Raw genomic sequence first — 20,134 nt, 5'->3', positions numbered from 1 at the left:
TGTTATCCAAAATATGTTCAAATATTAGAAAATTTAAAGAATACATTTCAAATTTAAATTCAGATATACAATGTTCTGCTTGTATCATGACATTCATTTCATATTTTTCCACAAAAATATAAAATTATTGAAGCACATAACTAAATTAAAATGCAAAGAAAAGACTGTAGATTATATGTGTGGTATATTAAAAATACATATTCCTTACTGCCTTATGTATTCCTTATTGCCTTTTTGTAAGGGTTGGGTTTGTAGTAAAATAAGTTTGCATGGGGCCCATGTCCACAGCCAAGCCAGAGACCTGCATTACATAACTGGGGAAGGCAGTATAGGTCACACATGGACTTTATGAAGTGAGCATTACAATATCATGTAATTAAAGCAAGATTTTCAAAGTCAACATACAAGTGAATAGCCAAACACACAGCACCCCATCACCCAGCAAATTCAAGGGTGTTACTGGTACAATTCCAAGTGCATATCGTAGGCAACAGGGAATTATGACTTAATCGAATGTGTCATCCAATTATGTGTGACTTGATCTGTTCAGCATTGTGTAACTCCATGTCCTAATTGGTTATTTTATTGGTCCTTGCTGGCACTGAGTAAAGCTGGACCTGCCCAGGAAAATAAAGAAAGAGAAATTATGCAACAGGTTGACAGGCTGTGAGATATTGCATCTCCCAATGTTTCCGTGAATATAGTGTACGTATGGTGCAGCTGGGTTAAATTATTAGCCCATGTAACCAATGCCTCACGTAATCACTGTTTATTTACCTCCTATTCCCCCTACCCCGCCCCAAAGATAAGGTCAGAAAGACAGGGCAGTACTAGGCCAGTTTCTTCTCAAGTTCGATGGTTTATCAATTCTAATAAAATTCCATGTTATTTTTCAAGCACCTTATACAGATAAGAAAACTGGGGAACACCAGGCCTGACCCCCCAAGAGACACATACACCCCTTCCCCAGCACACGCTAAAAAATGCAATCACGCAACCCCTGACGCACACACACACAGACACACACACACAAAGCCTCATTCTGAAGCTGTTAACAAGAAACGATACAAGTATTAAAAGGGATTTTATTTTTGCTGGGCTCTCACCTGGATAATGCTGATATGCTTACGACAGCTCTTAGTTTCAAGCGTGGGTGAGGAGATGTGCCGTCAAATGCAGCACATTATTAAGCTGTAGCCACTCATTTAATGTGCAGAACATGAAGTCACACTGCTCTGCAACACATACACCAGCAGAGGGCAGTATAGCCATTCTTAAAAGGATACAGTTTTCCGGTAAACACAAAGTAGAATTATGATGAAGAACACTGCTTACATGAGCACTGACAAATAGGTACATTTTGATTACAATATACATAATGGGCTCTACCAAAAAGGGTGTACAAACTTGTTCCAATTTAATGAAACTGAAATAATAGATCATCAGGAGGACCAGCGTTTGACATTTTTGAAGACTCCACGAAGGACGCAAGCAGCACAGCCGACTTCAAGCAGCACGGACTGATAAAATCAAATTCGAAACCTCAAAATAGCCATTTGTTTTGTAACAGTCCCTGCTATTACCTGCACAGTACATCAGAGTGCTGTTAAAAGCCTTGCCGAGATGAGAGTATCACCGGATACCGCCTGAGGAGGAAGGCAACATCATCATCTCTGATATAATGACTGTGGACGAAATCCCATGGAAATTCCAATGAATTTGACTCTGCATGCTGTATTTAAGGAGTCAAATCAAATATACAAAGGAGGTAATAATGTTTCTTCAGCTTCCAAAGTAAGATGAACCGATCAGGCTGCACAAACCCATTAGCTTCTGAAGCAAGTTTGATTGATCCGGCCCACATGGATGAACTTCACTCACAGGCAACAGGTGTGAGTTTGAACCAAGGATTCCAGATACATTCCTGTGGCGTGAATTAAGAATGAAACCACATTACTTTTTTTCACTCAGTTATCTGAGACAGTGGATAAACAGTTAGTTCTTTATTTGTTTATTTCCTTTTTCCAAACTTCACATAATAAATAAGGAACATGGTACACAGTAAAAATACAGGACCAAAAGAGGTTGTTTTTGTGTAAAAATAGTGCGGGCACTTCACAGCTATACTGCTAAAATGTTTTCGGCACAGATTTCAGGGCGTCCTAAGTTTCCTGACACCAGTGAAGAAAACCCGAAGACTGCCTGAACTATTTGGCAATGCAGGACAGGAATATCTCTAGTAGACTAGCAAAACAGTACAGATATACAAAAGAATATGTGCTCACAAGGTAATCCGATACAAAAGGTCAGGGTGGACATATAAAAAAACGTTTTCCTCCTACCTGCAGGTACACACACATGCAACACAATTTGAAAACAGGTTTCCAACCCCACAGGATGAACCAGCCTCCCAGAAGCGTGCCTTCACGTCAATCAAACCTGTTTTGACAACCACAGAATCTGACACTCACAGTGAGGAGGAGATTGTGGCAAACACAAGCAGAACAAAACTTTGAGGTTTGGTAAACGGCGTCAGGTCTGGAGAAGCTGGGATCTCACAGTAGGACAGAAAGGCCTGCTCAAACAGCCCAAATCCTCTGAGCAGGACAGCGGCAAGAACGACTCCACCTGCTGCGGCGGCGGCTGCTCTGAACATCAAATAAGAAAATCCTCAGAGAATAATTATAAAAACGGTTAAAATTACAGTTCCCCAGAGTTTGGGGACGTGTCACGTGAAAATACTACATCAGCACACTGTTATACATACTCGGTATGAAGGGAAAGCATTAAAAATAATGAGAAAAGTAACGTAAGTAATCAGAGAAAAGATTAATTACTGCAGTACCTGTTTGAGTACCTGTGTCTGACACACCTGTTTGAATACATGTAACTGACACACCTGTTTCAGTACCTGTAACTGACACACCTGTTTCAGTACCTGCGTCTGGGATTGATCTGATCTGGGAAAATTAGCTTGCCCTTCATAACACGTCATTTCCATTTTCCCAAATTACACAATATAATTTTAAAATATAAAATAACCATGACTTTTCTGTGCATATTACGATGTGCAGGGACAATGTATCCACAGAGAGCCCGTTAATTAATAAACACATTTATCTGCACGATTTTCTGTAAAAATGAAGCCGAGCTGACAGCCACATTAAAAACCAAATGAATGTAGAGGAGGTACGCTAAAGGAAATCTGGGTGTAAAGAGACATGGAGCTGCAGTCCACTGACAAGAAATAAATACAAAAGAAGGACAAAAATGAAATTCACAAAGGACACTGGCAGTGTCTCCCCTTTCACAATGTCTGTGGGAACCCTGTTAGCCTCCTGGTGCCCCCTGCTGGTCTCTGAGTGTCAGTGAAGGACTGGCAGCGTACCGTACGCTCATAGTGAGACTGCAGATGGGCTTTGAAAGAGATGCGAAACTTTCTCTGGCATTAACTGTAAACTTTCTTCACCCTGTTTAATAGACACCGAACACAGCATCCAGCTCAGTTCTCCACCTGTCATTCAGGGGTGGGGGTGGAGTTTGTGGGAGGGGCAGGGGGTTCCCCAGACAGAGACGTGGGGGGCCAGACGGGGGCCTCACACTTCGCTGATGAGCAGGTCTGTGTCGTCCAGGTCGAGGGGGGGCGGCACAGAGGGACCTTCCACGTAGTTGCTGCGCCGTCTCCAAGGTGACTCTTCACTCACTTGGAAAGCCTGGTCTCCTGAAGCCACAGGTGGGCGCGGGCGTGGCTGGAGCGGGGCAGGAGGCTGAGGAACAACTTGCTGTCCCAGCTCAGGCTGCGGGCGGGCACTGTAAGGTGGCGGGTTGATAGGGGGCTGAAGAACAGGGAATTGTGGGTAGGGTGGTACTGTAGATGCTGACGGGTCTCTGCGGTAGAACATGGAAGAGGAGGAACGGTCGCTCTGCTCCTAAAAAGGGGGGGGGGGGGGGGCACAGACACACAGTCAGTCAGGCTCACACTTTTCAACAATCAGTAGTTCACTGTCAGTCTCCTGCAAAGCAGCCGATGCTGAATAAACCCTCTACTACAAGAGAAACGGGTGTCAACGCATTCCTTCAGAGCTGGAGAGAGATCCCTGCTCTGAGCTTCCTTCCAAACACACTACACCAAACAGCTGGGCTTAGAGAAACCCTTTCTTCTTTCTTCTCCCTTTCTTCTTTTACATGCTTACATACCGCCTGTGGGTCCATGTTAGGAGTCTTAGGGCCTCACCTAAGGCCACAGCCAAACTGGTGTAAATAGAGGATGGTCACTGCCATTAAAAATCTGAACAAAGCGTTTTTGTAATACATTGCGCAAGTGTTGTGCGTTTCCCACTATTTCAGCTGCAACTCATTTCGACATGATCATAGCTCTACCTAAAGATTAGGGAACTAAATGGTAATTTGACGGATAGAACTGTGGCCTCTTTTACAGCACATGGAGAGGAACTGAAAAGTGCTAAAAGTTCAACGAAACAGGAGAGGGGAAAGGACGGCAGACAGACACGCACAGGGGTCAGATCGATGGGACAGCCTCCAGGGGACCGGGGTGGGTTGCTTTGGGGGCGGGCACTGAAACTGGGGAAGGCTGGCGTTTCAGGCTGTGGGCGGGGCAGTGACAAGAGAAAGGAGGGTTTTACAGATTAAGAGAAAAGGGAAGCTGTAATTGTGGGCCTGTATTAGGAAGTAGGAGGCTCTTGGACTCCATGCTATCGCTGCGAATGTGAATGTGTATCTGCTTTGACCTGGAAGCCTCAAGTATGTGCTACATTCACCACTACTGTACGAATGCTTCTACATACACAGGCCCAACAGCTTCTGGGACTACAAATCTGCAACAACAGCACCGGGTGACATGATCAAATTCATAAGAGATCTTTGAGCACTTTCTTTAGCTTTAATAGTTTTTAAAAAATATTTGATGTAGAATATCGCTAATAAAAACACGGCACTAACCTGAATCAGTGCGGATCACGGGATTTAAAAGTTTTAAAAGTAAAAAAAATAAGCAACGCTATATATTTTTCCGGAATATTTTCAGTGGCTTTTCTTTCCACGTCTTGCAGTGCTCTGACAAACAAAACTCAAAACCGGATGCGCTCTCTGTGTGTGTGCTCCTGGTCTCGGCCCCAAACTGTGTTGAGAAACACACCTTTAAGCACCGGGGCTGATTTGTTAGTACAACCCAGGTGCGTGTGCTCTCTCCCCGCGTTTCCGAGACCAATCCGCTTCCCCGTCGGAGCCAATTACGGCAGAATGCCACTGCCTGAACCAGCACGCCAGGTTCTCAGGGTTCTGACGGCCTCTGGCGTGACGCAGCGAGAACGTGTCCTGGACTGAGAGCTCAAAGAGAACACGTGCAGGAGACATAAGGGGGGTGGGGTGACCCGACCCATGCCTGAGTGTGCGCCCTGTGCCACAGGGCACCGTGATAACCTACGGAGGCTGCAGCTCGGCCTGGTCCACGCTGTGCCACGATGGCGCCTGAGACGGCCTTTATCCAGCTGTGCATCTCCTCTGGACTGTCCGCCTGGAGGGAGGGAGGGGGAGAGAGGGGGAAGGGGGAGAGGGGAGAGGGGAGAGGGACAGGGAGGGAGGGAGGGAGGGAGTGAGAGAGGGGGAAGTGGGAGAGGGGAGAGGGACAGGGAGGGAGGGAGGTGTGAGAGAGGGGGAAGGGGGAGAGGGGAAAACGACAGGGAGGGAGGGAGGTGTGAGAGAGGGGGAAGGGGGAGAGGGGAGAGGGGAGAGGGACAGGGAGGGAGGGAGGGAGGGAGTGAGAGAGGGGGAAGTGGGAGAGGGGAGAGGGACAGGGAGGGAGGGAGGTGTGAGAGAGGGGGAAGGGGGAGAGGGGAAAACGACAGGGAGGGAGGGAGGTGTGACAGAGGGGGAAGGGGGAGAGGGGAGAGGGGAGAGGGACAGGGAGGGAGGGAGGGAGGGAGTGAGAGAGGGGGAAGTGGGAGAGGGGAGATGGACAGGGAGGGAGGGAGGTGTGAGAGAGGGGGAAGGGGGAGAGGGGAGAGGGACAGAGAGGGAGGGAGGGAGTGAGAGAGGGACAGGGAGGGAGAATTTAACACATTTTTAATTGTAGGTGCTGCCCTAGAAAGTTCACTGCCATGATCCTCACATTATATGAAAAAGGCAATAGAGAGCAGGGATTCACAATGCCTGTGTTAGACAGGGCAGAATTTCACAGTGCCTGTGTTAGATAGAGCAGAGATTCACAGTGCCTGTGTTAGATAGAGCAGAGATTCACAGTGCCTGTGTTAGATAGAGCAGGGATTCACAGTGCCTGTGTTAGATAGAGCAGAGATTCACAGTGCCTGTGTTAGATAGAGCAGGGATTCACAGTGCCTGTGTTAGAGAGCAGGGATTCACAATGCCTGTGTTAGATAGAGCAGAGATTCACAGTCTCAGTTCTCACCTGAATATAAAAGGTCCTGTTTGCAGTGACAACTTCAAAAAGATTATCTCTCATCATGAGGTCACTGTGGGGACAGAGAACACGTGTGTTTAAACAGAGCTTGGGGGTCATACAGAGCCCCCCCGAGACTCACAGGATTAAATCAGCACACTTTTCATTCGAGTCCAACAGCAACGACTGCACTCAGTCTGTGTGTGAGTGTGTGTGTGTGTGTGTGCATGTGTGTGAGTGCGTGTGTCTGTGTGTTAATGTGTGTGAGTGTGCGTGTGCATGTGTGTAAGAGTGTGTGAGTGTGTTTGTGCCTGTGTATGTGCGTGTGTGTGCCTGTGTGCGTGTGTGCGTGTGCCTGTGCGTGTGTGATGATGATGCCTGCCTCTCAGGCTTACCTTTGTTTGCACTCCTGAACTTTATGAACTTCTTTCAGTGGGATTATTCGCAATGGGTCCTTATCCTAAGAGAGAGAGGGGGGTGAGGGAGGGAGGGAGAGAGAGAGAGCGAGAGAGAGAATTCATTCTCTGTAATTAAATAAACCTGAACGCACCTTAATTGCAGGTGCTGCTCTAAAAAGGTCATTCCCATGCCCCTCACATTATATGTCCCTGTTCAGCACACGAACAAATTAAACTGAACACCTCAACATGTATTTGTTTAGCAGACACTCGTATAAAGGCACATTCACATATCTGACATTCCCGCTGCTCATTCATACAGCTGGGTATTTACTGAGCCAGCTCACACTGAGGGCCAAACTGAAGGACACAACGATATGGGCTCAGATCAGCTTCAGTCTGAAATGTCATATCGAGCAGCTAAATGGAAAAAAAAACAGACCAATTCATCTCCAAATGATATGAGAACTCATTACAACCCATTCTCCCCAGGGAACAGATACCTCATCAAAGCACCAAATCCCTTCAGAACTTATCAGTTGTTCCATTCATCATTAGTAATTGTATTCAGTCATAATAATTCTTGCTTTGGCCAGCAGTCTGAAAGTGTCTCTTGTCCTTGGTTACACTCCATCCTCTGACTTAGAAATCTCAATCTTTTGTTCAGCCAACCAGGTAAAGTATCAGTCAATATTTCAACTTTTTTTTCTCTCCACATAAGCAGATCCAAAATTAAAAACGGACTTTTCAAAAATCACACCCGACTTTTCGAAGATGTCCATCGTTAAATCCATAATGTTGTTTCAGCCCTTTAGGGGCCCATAAAACAATGAAAAATGTTAATTAAGTGAGGGATTTTCTCGGTTTAAGTAGCTATGTCTGGTGCTGGTTCTGTATTGGCTTACCATGTCTGATCTGAAATAGCTCAAAGAGTTTTCCTCCAACAGGAAATATCTTCGCTTCCAGTTCTTCCTCTGATAAAACAGAAAAATGTAGGAGGCCAAAAATCACAAAATATTTTCAGAATCACACAATAAGCACAACACACACACCCGTGATGTATCGAACACTAGAAGTCTCTCAGGTCTCAGAGAGAACAGCTTTAAAGGTGCCTGTTCAGCATCTACATAAGCAAATCTGCCATCTGCCAAAACAGCTCCCATTGCCTTTAATATTTAAAAAAATTTTCTCCCATCAACAGAAATGAATTTTTCTCTGGAAATCGCCCTTCGAAAAGTGTTTGTAGACAGTGCTGCTGAGAACTCATGCAGATTGGCTGCAGACACTCACCACGGCGCCCTGCTTGACGCAGAAGCCGGACTTGATGGCCGTCTGGTCCTGCGAGGTTCTCCTCAGGAAGTAGGGCAGCTGGCTGTAGGCCCTCTTCGCCTCCTCTCGGCTGCCCTCGTTCTGCCCGTCGGACCCTTCCTGCTGCAGACACCAGGGCACAGAGGGAGGGGCCTCAACTAGGGAACGCAATCTCCTCGTGTGTCAAACCCAATCTGGTCCTCCAGGCTGCATTTACCATAGAAGGGACAGCCCACCAGAACCCATTTACCACAGACGGGGCGGCCCACCAGAACCCATTTACTATAGAAGGGACAGCCCACCAAAACCCATTTACCACAGATGGGATGGCCTACCAGAACCCATTTACCATAGAAGGGACAGCCCACCAGAACTCATTTACCACAGATGGGATGGCCTACCAGAACCCATTTACCATAGAACGGACAGACCACCAGAACCAATTATTACCATAGATGGGACGGTCATGCTGTCAAATTCAACCTGGCCCTCCACAACCCATTTACTATAGACATAATGGCCCACTAGAACCCATTTATCATGAACAGGACGGTCACATTGTCTCGTGTCATACACATTCTGGCCCACCAAAACCCATTTACCATAGACGTGACATCCCACAGGAACCCATTTAGACTCCTCCAGTCATAGATGTGATGGTCACATTGTGTCTCCTAACCACAATTCTTCTGCCCACACAAATTTTCAGCTCTCCCAATTTCTTAGCACCGGCACCAATGTATCACCACAACATGCCTGCATTATGCAATGTTGAGACATTGCTCATGATAAAAATACAAAATAAAATATACAGTGGAAGAAACTGATCCTTTTCTTTGATTACTTTTAGAAAGCCAAAACATTACTAAACCTGGGTGTGCATTCATTACTACCCAGCACATGCAATTAGCTCAATTAAAGAAAACCAAACAAGGAATCTGCCTGAAACATAAAATAACCGTGATGTGTGTGATTGGGTAGAATCCTAACCTGCGTCATGGTGATAAGGGGTACTCCAGCAACAATCTCCGTCTTGTAGGAGGCCTGCTTCTTTGTACCTGCGATGTTCTCGGCAGCTCGTGGGACATCGCAAGATTTTGGCACCTGCCGCCAAAAAAGAATAACTGCAGAACTGCCAGCGTTGGAGCTGAATGTATCAGTCATCAGAGATAAATCATCACTGATATTATTATTATGAGTATTATTATGATATTATTACTGAGATCATCACTGATACTTTCATAGAGATTGTCACAGAAATCATCACTGAGATCGTCACGCAGACCGGGGACTCACTGTGATCTTTGTGGCGTTATTGAGAACGTCTACCCACTCCACCAGGTCCTGCTGGTCATTGGCCTGCAGGAAAAACTTCCTCATCCCAACATTAATGACTGCAGTGCAAGAATGAGAGAGAGATGGAGGGAGACAGGGAGGGAAGGAGACAGAGAGAGAGGAAGGGAGGGAAATGGCCATACAGGGGCAGTGTTAGACAGGAATTAGTCATACAAGGGCTGTGTTGGACAGGAAGTAGCCATACAGGGGCGGTGTTAAACAGGAAGTGGTCACACAGGACCTATGAGGACAGAAATGGCCTGCAGTGACTCAAGCAGTAGTGTATTCTGTGCTTGTACTGATATCTGATAACCATGAAGGCCTCAAGGCCATATTTTGTTTTGTGAATGCTAAACTGGCAGTGATGTACCAGCTACGCCATGAGAGCAGCTTTTGGGTGGGCTGGGTGCAGGTTGTGCCACTGTGTAGCCTGCGGGTTCTCTGTACATCACATCAGTGTTCACACATATACACACACACACACACACACACAGACAGACACGGGCACACACATACACATACACGGACAGACACGGGCACACACATACACACACACGGACAGACACGGGCACACACATACACACACACGGACAGACATGGGCACACACATACACACACACGGACAGACACGGGCACACACATACACACACACGGACAGACATGGGCACACACATACACACACACGGACAGACACAGACAGACACACACACACACACACATACATACAGAGTCACAAAAGACACACACCAAGACACACATATTTTTTTTTTGTTTTCCCTGCCAGAAGTTTCGTAATAAATGCGTTGGAGCAGAACAAGACTGGCAGGAAGTGAGAAGGCGGGGTTCCCCCAGACTCTTACCAAAGCAGAACTCCGCCTTGGGCCGCAGTTTGGTGGCGTCGCTGACCTGCAGGGGCGGAGAGACAGCGTGAGTACCCGCGATTGCACACGTGCGCTCTCCCCTGGCCCAGCGTTGGGGTGTGCGGTGCGTGGCCCACTGACCTTAGAGACGTAGGCCAGCTTGAGCGAGCCGACCGGCTCCATGCCCAGCGGCAGGTTCTGTGGGCACAGACAGAGCAGATGGGAAGCATTGAAACAGCTCATCTCCCCTGCATTTCCACACCAGGGACTTCCCCTGGCTTTTCTCAGGCAAAACACATTCTTTAAAATGGGATGAAGCACAAAGGCAATAGCTTTTCTGTTTATAAGACTACAGTCTACCGTGAGCAAAAGGACCAAAAGTCTCTTAAACTCAATTTATTTTATTTAAGTATGGAGGAAGTAACGCTAATGGTTTTCAGCGCCCAATAGAAAACGGCCCAAATGCAAGTTATCCAGAGATTAAACCTCCTCACATTTTCACGCTTCTGTTGTTTGTAGGCACAATATGTCAGCGGCAGTTTTTCTTGCGTATTTAGATGTTCATACCAGACTCCATAAAAGTTTCAACGTGTCTCTCGATACATGGAAAGAAGTTTTGTGAGTAATTCAAAGCCCTAAATGCCACTGGAATGCCCCGTCTCCGCGCGTTCCCTTCACACCAAGCCACGACGAAATACCATTCGCTGCTTGCTCCTGTGGGAGGAGCTACACACATACAAGTGCCTGAAGGGGGAGAAAGAAGACCATTCTCTGAGCTCAACAGAAGAGGAAAAACGAGTATTCCTCATAAATAACCACTCTTTAAACCTGGTTATAGGGACCACGTCAAGTCCCTCCACACAAGCACAGGCACAAGTCAATGAGGAGTTGGTGCCAGTAATACGGAACTGAAAAATAAAAGAAATGGTAGCATAAAGCAGCAAAAGCATAAAAAACTCAAAATGCTCTTTTCTTGAATGACACTGCTGGAAGGGGTTCAGTGATATAACTCAGAACCGTTTCTGTACATGTTCCCCCAGGGGCAGTGTTTCAGGCAGATGTGGGTGGGTGGGTGTGGATTCTACAGCAATAAAAACTACACCATGCTCCTTGCACCATGGCAACAGAAACTTTCAGCTCCAAAACCCATTTTTAATCAGTGAAAGGTGTTTCAAAGAGACAGGATGATACACTAAAGTACACAAACACACAAACTGTTGCAGTTTTTAATCACCAACACTTCAAATACGAGTCTGAATCCCTGCAATTAAAGCCTCTGTTCCCAAGACATGCAAAGCAGCTTTGCTGCTACACCTCTCAGCCGTGTGCTAACAATATTACGGATTACAGATGCCTGCAGCCAGTCAAAGCAGCGATGCAAACTGAATTCACAAAGCAGCTGAATTAAGCAGAGTGATGAAACTGCATGCAACAGCAGGGAAAGCCACTGAGGAATCTGCGGTCTGAAAGACAGACTTATTCAGAACCTGAAAGGTGGAAAATGTGGAGACAGACAGTTCCACAGAGAAAAGTGAACTGTAGTCATGCTGTATTATCTGACCATGTCTCAGGTGCGTTGGGAGTTACTTGCTTGTACAGTGAAAACCTTGAAAAAGCCCCAAGTCAGGCATCTGTGTGCCCGTATCTAAGGGGTGTGACTGTGCACGTACCTGAGGGGGTGTGACTGTGCTCGTACCTGAGGGGTGTCCCTGTGCCCATACCTGAGAGGGAGTCTGTGTGCCCGTACCTGAGGGGTGTGGCTGTGCCTGTACCTGAAGGGTGTCTGTGTGCCCGTATCTGAGGGGTGTCCCTGTGACCATACCTGAAGGGTATGGCTGTGCCTGTACCTGAGGGGTGTCTCTGTGCCCGTACCTGAGTGGTGTCTGTGTGCCCGTATCTGAGGGGGTGTCTGTGCCCGTACCTGAGGGTTGTCCATGTACCAGACCAGACTGCCCTCCTGGGTGTCCAGGATGAAGTATCGGCGCTGGAACCTTCCGCTGTTCTCATTCTCCTCGATGTCCAGGAAGCCACAGATACGGTTCTGCCGATCCACGTAAGGCATGTCTGAGCCTGCTCATCGCATCACTCCACTGCTGCAGGAGTGAGAGGGAGAGAGTGAGAGAGAGCCAGAGGGTAAGAGAGAAAGAAGGCAGGGGTGAGGGAGGTAAGAGAGAGGGGGCGAGGGAGGGAAATAGAATTGAAGATAAAATAAATTCAAATTCAGAGAGAGAGGAAACTCAGAATCTATGTGCGCAGCCCTGCAGCCAGACGTCCTCCTATCTGGCAACCATCGATTCCATTGCCGTAGACCCACCACACCATAATCATTCAAACCACACAAGTCAACTCTGCCTGACCGAGCTTTATCATATGAACATAGAGAGAACATTATGAATAGGCTACATCTGAGATAAACAGGCTCTTAAACACTGTTGCAACACTACTCCAACGGTACTGCGACACTGAGCTACTTCAGTAACGGCACAGTCGCTCGACACTGAGCTCCTGCAACGCTCATATTTATTAACTGATGATCCATCAGTTAACTCTTATCTTAGCAACAATCTAATCCAGAGCCATATCAAAAAAATAATGTTTTTTTTTTTTTACTTTATTAACTTTATTACCAATTCTTATGACAGAATATTATTTAAAGAAACATTTTTTAAACTTTTATTTAAAGCAGGATGAATACAAGAATAAACCCAATGAGTTTCAGGTCACGAATGTGGGACATGGACACTGTACCGGACTGAACTCAACCTATCTGTACATTTTTACCTTTAAGAGGAAGCTCTGTGCTCACTGTAGAGAGCAGGGGAATATGTGTCAATCGCAGGCAGGGGGCGGAGCCAGCCTCTCAACAGTCAGAGGGCCTGTGTTCATTGTTCAAGTCTGAGGCGACTTTCACTGGTGCTGGCTGTCCAGTGGCCAGCCAGTGAAACCCTGAGCAAAGCAGACCAATAGGACACTGCCCATGTTCACACCCCCGAGCTCGTACCCCCAGACTGGTGCACTTGGGTTCACAACCCTCATACCCCCATCTTGTACTCGCCCCCGTTGATACAGGTGGCAGACAATGGCCACAATACACTCACTAGGAACGAAAGAGCGCTCTGCTATCAGTGAAAACAAAGGAACAAAGAGAGGGAGGAGAGAAGAAGGACGCTCTCTGAATCTGTCCTCCTCCTCAGGGCTCTCTGCACACGCTCTCCTCCCCAGTCTCTGCTGGCGACGATCTGAAAAAAGGGCGCTTTGTCTCCCAGCGCTGCGCCACTTCCTTTCAGGGGCCGTTATCAGAGGGAAGGCCTGCGTTCGGCTGCTGCGTTCGGCTGCTGCGTTCGGCTGCTGCGTTCGGCTGCTGCGTTCGGCTGCTGCGTTCGGCTTTAGCGCCGTGACCGGAGATGTGCGTCAGGCGCCCGGGTCTTCCAGACCTACAGACAGTATCCACTTCCTCATGAGAAATCACAGGCTTCTCGTTTTCCTCATCAGGTCATGCAGGTACTCCAGCACCTGCAGAATTTTCCGAGGTTTGCACAAAACCTCTTTTTTTTGTCTTTAAAAGTAGTAGTGTGGCATTTCTGACAGGGCCATTCAGGACAAAGCTGCAATGCCCAGCAGCAGTTTACCTGCCAAACCCCACTGTGCTAATTAGCAATCGCTCGATCCCTACAGGGCTACGGAACCCATCCTCTCTCTTGTTCATGTGCATCTCTCTCTCTCTCTCTTTCTCTCTCTCTCTCCCTCTCTCTCCTTCCATCGCTCTACCCTCAGTGTGCCTGGTTCTGTAGTTCACATCGGCAGTACACTGTCTCAATCACCCTCTCTGCTTCTGTAATTTAAATCTGGTTAACCATCTTTCACAAACTTTACCGTTTGATGATGAAACATGATACAGGCTGTGCCAGATGAGGACGGCTTTTCGCACCTACACAGAACAGTGCAGAATGCAGAAACGTTTCACTAATATTTTTATTGGTTAGTTTTGGTTTCTTTAGTTTTTTCATAACCCTATCTGACTGATCAATGGTAAATTATCTCAAAAAATAATGTTTAATTGCAACAATAGCCATACATGTTATAACGTCAAAACAAACACGTCAAAAACGTCTCTTTGATGTACACACACACACACAGGATAATATTCTTCAGCAGTTTTTTCTGCACTGGATTGTATCTATCATTAACAAACAGCTCAGCTGCTGACAGTCATAAACTCTCCACAGCACAGCAATGCAATGGAGACTGTCAATCAAATCAAGGCTGGAAAAAGCCTTTGGTAGGCTACAGTACATGGTTCATGAATTATACAGAGTCATATAGACTCTCTGTCAATAAATAAACATAGGCCAATCTTTGGATAATAATAAACACCCTTGGCAAAAAAAGGAGCTTAATCAATATTTCCATCATAACCCCACTGTCATGGTGTACAGTATAAAAGGTGATTAACAAAAGTGTTTTTATTTTTACTTCGTTTTAAATGATCCCTGAATAAACGGTAGGAACTCTAGTGGGTTAAAAATAGTCTTAAAGGCATTGTCTCCTTAGTTGTGCATTTCCTAATTACACTTTAAAGGGTAAAAACAATTTGACAGTGGCATATGCCACACGATATCACATTTTTGTAGATAAATGTCCAGCAAAATATGTTTCCAACCACAAAATGGCACAAGCAGCATTTCAAGCCAAAAAAAAATCGTTTGGGGAAACTCCAGTACAATCCACACTTCTGGGAAAATCAATACTAGTCTAATAACATGTCATAGGCTATATAGGCCAATGCTAAATGGGCAGAATATGGCATCAGTCCATGCACAAAAAGACAATGTCTTCTCTCAAACTGCAGTTCAACAATTCCCAGCATCCTTCTACAGAACTCAGGCCTACATTTAAAAAAATACTGGCAGCAGAAGATTAGAGAGAACTGAAAATAAATAACACAAATATTTGAATGCCTGCATTTTGTCATATAAATTATTAAATTATGAATTTACGATTCAAATAATCTACTTTTGCTTAAAGTGTCACTATTTTTTTTTTTACTTTTTAAAGATGTGTGTTTATCAGCACCTTGGCGTAGTAGAAGGCTTTTGAAATATGACAGACATCAATGTCATATGAATGTCACTAAAAATAAAATAAAGTAAAATAACATAAAATAAATAATGCAAACTATGCACAGAGCTTCCAAGACATGCTGAAACAGAATTACACTGCGATCAAACTTAAGTTCGCACCCAACTTAAACACAAACAAAGGCAACATTTCAACCAGCTGTTAATTCTACTCCAGAGAACAGCTGCCTTCCATACATCATACACACACTCAAGATTAACCAGTAAATCTGGGTTCTAATCTGGGATCTACTGCGGGGCTTTTTAAAAATACAGTACTTATTTTTCCCCATGTCAGCCATACTAAGACTACTACTACTACTAATATTAATAAAAATCCAGATTCAAAATGGCAGACTGTCCAACATACTGGGAGTGACTGTCTCTGTAGTACTGTGGTTCCTCCATTACAGCATAGCTAGATAATGCTACGTACATATGTAACATTTTGAGTGACGAAAGGGCATGATTCCCTGACTACCTGCTTTCATGTTACTAGAAACTGACGGGCGAATAAGGTCTCACTTGTGAATTAAGGTCAATAGGAAAAACACAGTAGTACCTTACCTGCATATACTGAACGCAATTGCCAAGGTCCGAAAAGCAAAATGCAACTTAGCTGCGGAGTTAATCTATATTATAGCTAGTCTAGACAGCTTGTTAAATAACGTTAGTACCAGTGTGATTTCAGTTAACTAACTTAATTCTTAAGGAATGTCAGCTGGCAATTTTACGAAGTTAGCTAGCAGGCTAACACAACTTAAGCCTAGCAATGTCAACAGACTAATCAAGTTAATATGTATCTAGCTGTTTAGTTTACTGGATAGTTATGTTGACACCAAAACATCCTCCAAACACTGCCATAGATAAGCCAGCAACACCCTGTGTCAAACAAACATTCGGCATCAACAAGTTGACACAATCACGCACAGGAACAGTAGCGAAACACCACACAAATGACACAAAACCCAACATCGGCGATTGTGATGACAGTTACTCTTACTCATTGCGATCTGGCCCTCTGGAAATGAAAGAACAGTCAATGCAACCTGCATGAAAGTATTATGCAGCCCATCGCCCAATGTCCGATAACTTCTGAGAAGGTTGGTGCCGTGAAGGAACGATCCCAACGGTGCAGCGTTGTGGAGCTAGGCTCACGGGCGAAGTCGCTGCGGGCAGGGCAAATTCGCAATGCCCTCTGGGGTTTGTAGTACTGTATTGATGCAGAATTCCTAGTGTACTCGCTCACATACTATTTATTTAGCCTACGTGTTTCATAGCTCAGCAGGTAGAGTGAAAATAACAAAATATAATAAATTAAATCATTTAATTATTCATCATATAATGAATAATTTATAATTTAATGAAAATTTTCATTAAATGAAGGATTGATTGACAGCTAATTTGGTGAATTCAGCACTGAATTGAATAAGACAGGGTTGATTTGAATAAATAAAACAAATAAATAAATTAATAAATAATAACAGAAAACTATTTTTATTTTTTACAATGAAAGGTACTAAATTGAATCACCATCATTCTTTTGTGACTTTGGACCACCATATTTATAGCATTCTGAAAAAAAAAACAAACCCATAATCTTCGATACAGATGTTATATCACTATTTGGGGAGCAATTTTAATTGATTGAAAACATACTGGGACAGTACATTGCGATTAAGTGTATGACTCGTCCTGCCATCTGGTGTCCAAAGTTAACAGTACAATTTGCCTCTGACACTAAAGCGAAATACTGTTGACAACCGCCCTCCAGTTCCCTCTTACATAGCATACAGTCACATGAAACCATTGCCCATTCGGCTCATGCAAAGGAACCCTCTATACTAAATGTTCTCAACAAAGAGTCATCTATCACATGTTACACATCTGTTGAGCCAAATTGGTTTGATTAGAAAATGAGATTACAGAATATTCACTGAAAAATTAACTGAATATGTGAATCCGATTGTTTAAACACAGGTAACAGGCACACCACATACACCTTCTTATGCAAATGAGAATTGCTTTTGTTTTACAGCAGAAAACTTAATGAAAAAACATCTACTCCTCTTAAGCCACCCCCTCTCTCCCACACTGTGTATGTGTGTGTGTGCGTGCATGCGTGCGTGCGTGTGTGCGTGCATGCGTGTGTGTGTGTGTGTGAATGTGTGTGCTTTACAGCTATTTTCTTTGTTACATGTTGGCCCTAAAAATGTAATTTTCAGATTATTGACCTCCAGTGTTTGTACCTGTTCCAGGCAACTACCAAGAACACAAGCAATTTGCATGCTGAATGTTGCATGTCAAAGTAACGAGCCGTTCGTAATGATTGTGAAGGAGAAAAAGAGCCTTTGGCTAATTACAGGACATTGCAAAAACCTGAATGAAGTCTTCACGAGAGAGCACAACTATACCAAGAGTTACTAAGATTTAAAAAAAAAAACATAAACTGATGAAAACAGTTTTAAGCACAAACTAAAAATGCATTTTATACTTGAGACAGATCCAAGGCTTATTAGAATAATAATAATAATAATAAACATATGATAAAACCAACTGATAGAAGTGTATCACTCTGCCTTGGAGCTTTGGCTGGCTAGTGGTGTTGCTGACAACACAACATGGACTCTCCTCTACGTGAAAATATGTTCTGGATTGCAATGCATGATGTTTGCAAAGTTGTAATGAAGTGTAGGCTACTCCTAGAACTCTGTCCTGGGTAATGGGGTGGACATAGCTCAGGAGGTAAGACCGATTGTCTGGCAGTCGGAGAGTTGCCGGTTCAAACCCCGCCCCCCCCCCCGCCCCGTCAAATTGTCCTTGAGCAAGACACCTAACCCCTAACCCCTAACTGCTCTGGCGAATGAGAGGCATCAATTGTAAAGCGCTTTGGATAAAAGCGCTATATAAATGCAGTCCATTTACCATTAATGCACTCCAGGTGACTGAGTATTGTCAACAATTGTACAAAAATCCTTGCAAAAGTATCTATTAAAACTGGGTGCTTTAATAGTCGGCATGAATAGCCTAATCTCGTTTTTACTACAATTCCCATCACGGCTAGTTTCACTCTGGCGAATGAGAGGCATCAATTGTAAAGCGCTTTGGATAAAAGCGCTATATAAATGCAGTCCATTTACCATTTAATGCACTCCAGGTGACTGAGTATTGTCAACAATTGTACAAAAATCCTTGCAAAAGTATCTATTAAAACTGGGTGCTTTAATAGTCGGCATGAATAGCCTAATCTCGTTTTTACTACAATTCCCATCACGGCTAGTTTCATATTACGCTACGACTACGCCCCTCCCTTGAAATGCTCATAACAAACCGTTTTCTTTACCCTCTACCCAATCGTATCCAGGTTTAGTCACAGTGTGTGGGTCACCTGACAGCATTTCTCTTGCTGATTGGCTGAGTTATCATTGCAGCGAGTTGCCTGTTGTAGCGAAGGAAAGAGGGAGGAGAAATCCAATGGCAGTCTGCGGTGTAGCCAATATGAGTCGGACGAGATTGAAGTAAATAAACGAAAATATCAACAATAGAACATTCTAAATAAACTTTATTATTAAACTTGCTGTCAAATACATTGTTATATTATTTGTGAAGGCCACATCTGACCTTGTTGAACGGAATCGGCAGGTTGTTTTTGTGCGAGTACGCCGAGGAGGCCCTGTCGGGTCTGAGTGGATAGAAGCGGCCGCCTCGGAGTTGAGAGTTGGTAAGTTAAGTGTTTTGAGCTGGTACAGCTCTTGTCCAGAGGATAGGTTATTTATTCTGGGAGTCTGAGCAACATAAGTAACCGTAGGTGGTTGGTTCAGGACAGCCTCCGCTTCCGAAGTTATTTGGCTTGCTAGGATAGCTGCAAGGGTTTCTGCACCAACAGCTAGTAGCCTATATCGGGCCCAACGTTAGAGTCTTGGCATCACGCAGTTATGCACAGAAATAAGAAATTATTTATTGTTTAGCTATATAGTTAACGTTAATATAGTGTAATGCAAGATAACTAATTAGCCGTCGTCATATTTCAATTGAATTGTCACTTTTTACTGAACGTTAGTAAAGCTGGACATTTTCCATGACCAGTAGTATCCAAATGGTACCTTATTTTGTAATTAACGTTGTCGATTGCGTTTTTTAACTTAAGGCAATAATTAAATATGTAAGAAAAAACTGCATATCTGCAAATTTCCAACTTTTCACTGCATATCTGTTTATTGGCTTTTATCTTTTCCATACATTAGCTATAATCATACCAATAACAACAATAATAATAATAAATAAACACTTTCATTTAAAAGTAATATTTTAATTGAGCAACAACAGCAGAGTTAACTTTTTACCGCAGTGAGACTGGCGAAGCTAATGCAGGCTAAGACCTGTTTTTCTAACGGTACATATAGTTACTTGGCGTTTGTATGCTAGCGAGCAACTGTACACTGTTAAAAATGCCTGGCGCTTTATAGACAATTTTACACTTCATCGCACAGGTGATCATCCATCCCTGAAGGTGTAACCTTGCCTGCGTCATTATGACTGTGAACTGGGAACGTTTTCTTTTTGACTTTAATTGCGTGTGAAGTGCGAAGCTCGTTTCTTACATTAATTACAAGACTGATCAAATGTCTCGTAAGGTTGGACGTATTTCCCCATTAACATGAGCTACTTTTTGGTTGCACATTTCGGGTTGTTCTAGTCGTT

At 44.4% G+C, this 20,134-nt stretch overlaps 2 protein-coding genes across 4 annotated transcripts in view; one reads left to right on the top strand and one right to left on the bottom strand.

The window, feature by feature from the left end:
• Positions 1–1,988: 1,988 nt before the first annotated feature.
• On the bottom strand, positions 1,989–16,616 carry LOC118218107 (pleckstrin homology domain-containing family A member 1-like). 3 transcript variants are annotated; one of them, XM_035400518.1, is made up of 13 exons: positions 16,437–16,615; positions 13,098–13,750; positions 12,238–12,409; positions 10,458–10,514; positions 10,317–10,362; positions 9,418–9,515; positions 9,112–9,225; positions 8,104–8,244; positions 7,719–7,787; positions 6,811–6,875; positions 6,425–6,488; positions 5,444–5,533; positions 1,989–3,929 (listed from the first exon to the last, which is right to left on the bottom strand). In XM_035400518.1, the coding sequence occupies exons 3-13, from the start codon at positions 12,376–12,378 to the stop codon at positions 3,597–3,599; spliced, it is 1,218 nt and encodes a 405-aa protein (XP_035256409.1). In that variant the 5' UTR covers positions 12,379–12,409; positions 13,098–13,750; positions 16,437–16,615; the 3' UTR covers positions 1,989–3,596. The 3 variants fall into 3 exon arrangements, with proteins under 3 accessions (XP_035256409.1, XP_035256411.1, XP_035256408.1); XM_035400520.1 differs by lacking the exon at positions 13,098–13,750 and having other exon boundaries at positions 8,104–8,241; positions 16,437–16,616; XM_035400517.1 differs by lacking the exon at positions 13,098–13,750 and having other exon boundaries at positions 16,437–16,614.
• A 2,254-nt stretch (positions 16,617–18,870) lies between these two features.
• wapla (WAPL cohesin release factor a) overlaps positions 18,871–20,134 on the top strand; it is a 34,803-nt gene continuing 33,539 nt past the window's right edge. Inside the window, exon 1 of the mRNA XM_035400351.1 lies at positions 18,871–19,154. The gene's annotated coding sequence lies outside the window, so the exon portion shown is untranslated. The remainder of the gene's footprint in view (positions 19,155–20,134) is intronic.

Source organism: Anguilla anguilla, chromosome 18 (assembly GCF_013347855.1).
Source record: "Anguilla anguilla isolate fAngAng1 chromosome 18, fAngAng1.pri, whole genome shotgun sequence".
Classification (NCBI taxonomy): domain Eukaryota; kingdom Metazoa; phylum Chordata; class Actinopteri; order Anguilliformes; family Anguillidae; genus Anguilla; species Anguilla anguilla.
The sequence above is the reverse complement of the archived record's forward strand: the minus strand, read 5'-3'. Positions and strand labels throughout refer to the sequence as shown.

Bases quoted from the DNA above. Each gene is read 5' to 3' on its own strand.
- LOC118218107 (XM_035400518.1), bottom strand. From the start codon at position 12,378: ATGCCTTACGTGGATCGGCAGAACCGTATCTGTGGCTTCCTGGACATC. The intron at 10,515-12,237 runs GTACGGGCACAG...CTGTGCCCACAG, and splicing joins GGTACATGGACAACCCTCAG to AACCTGCCGCTGGGCATGGA. The intron at 8,245-9,111 runs GTTAGGATTCTA...TGGTGTCTGCAG, and splicing joins CCCTTATCACCATGACGCAG to CAGGAAGGGTCCGACGGGCA.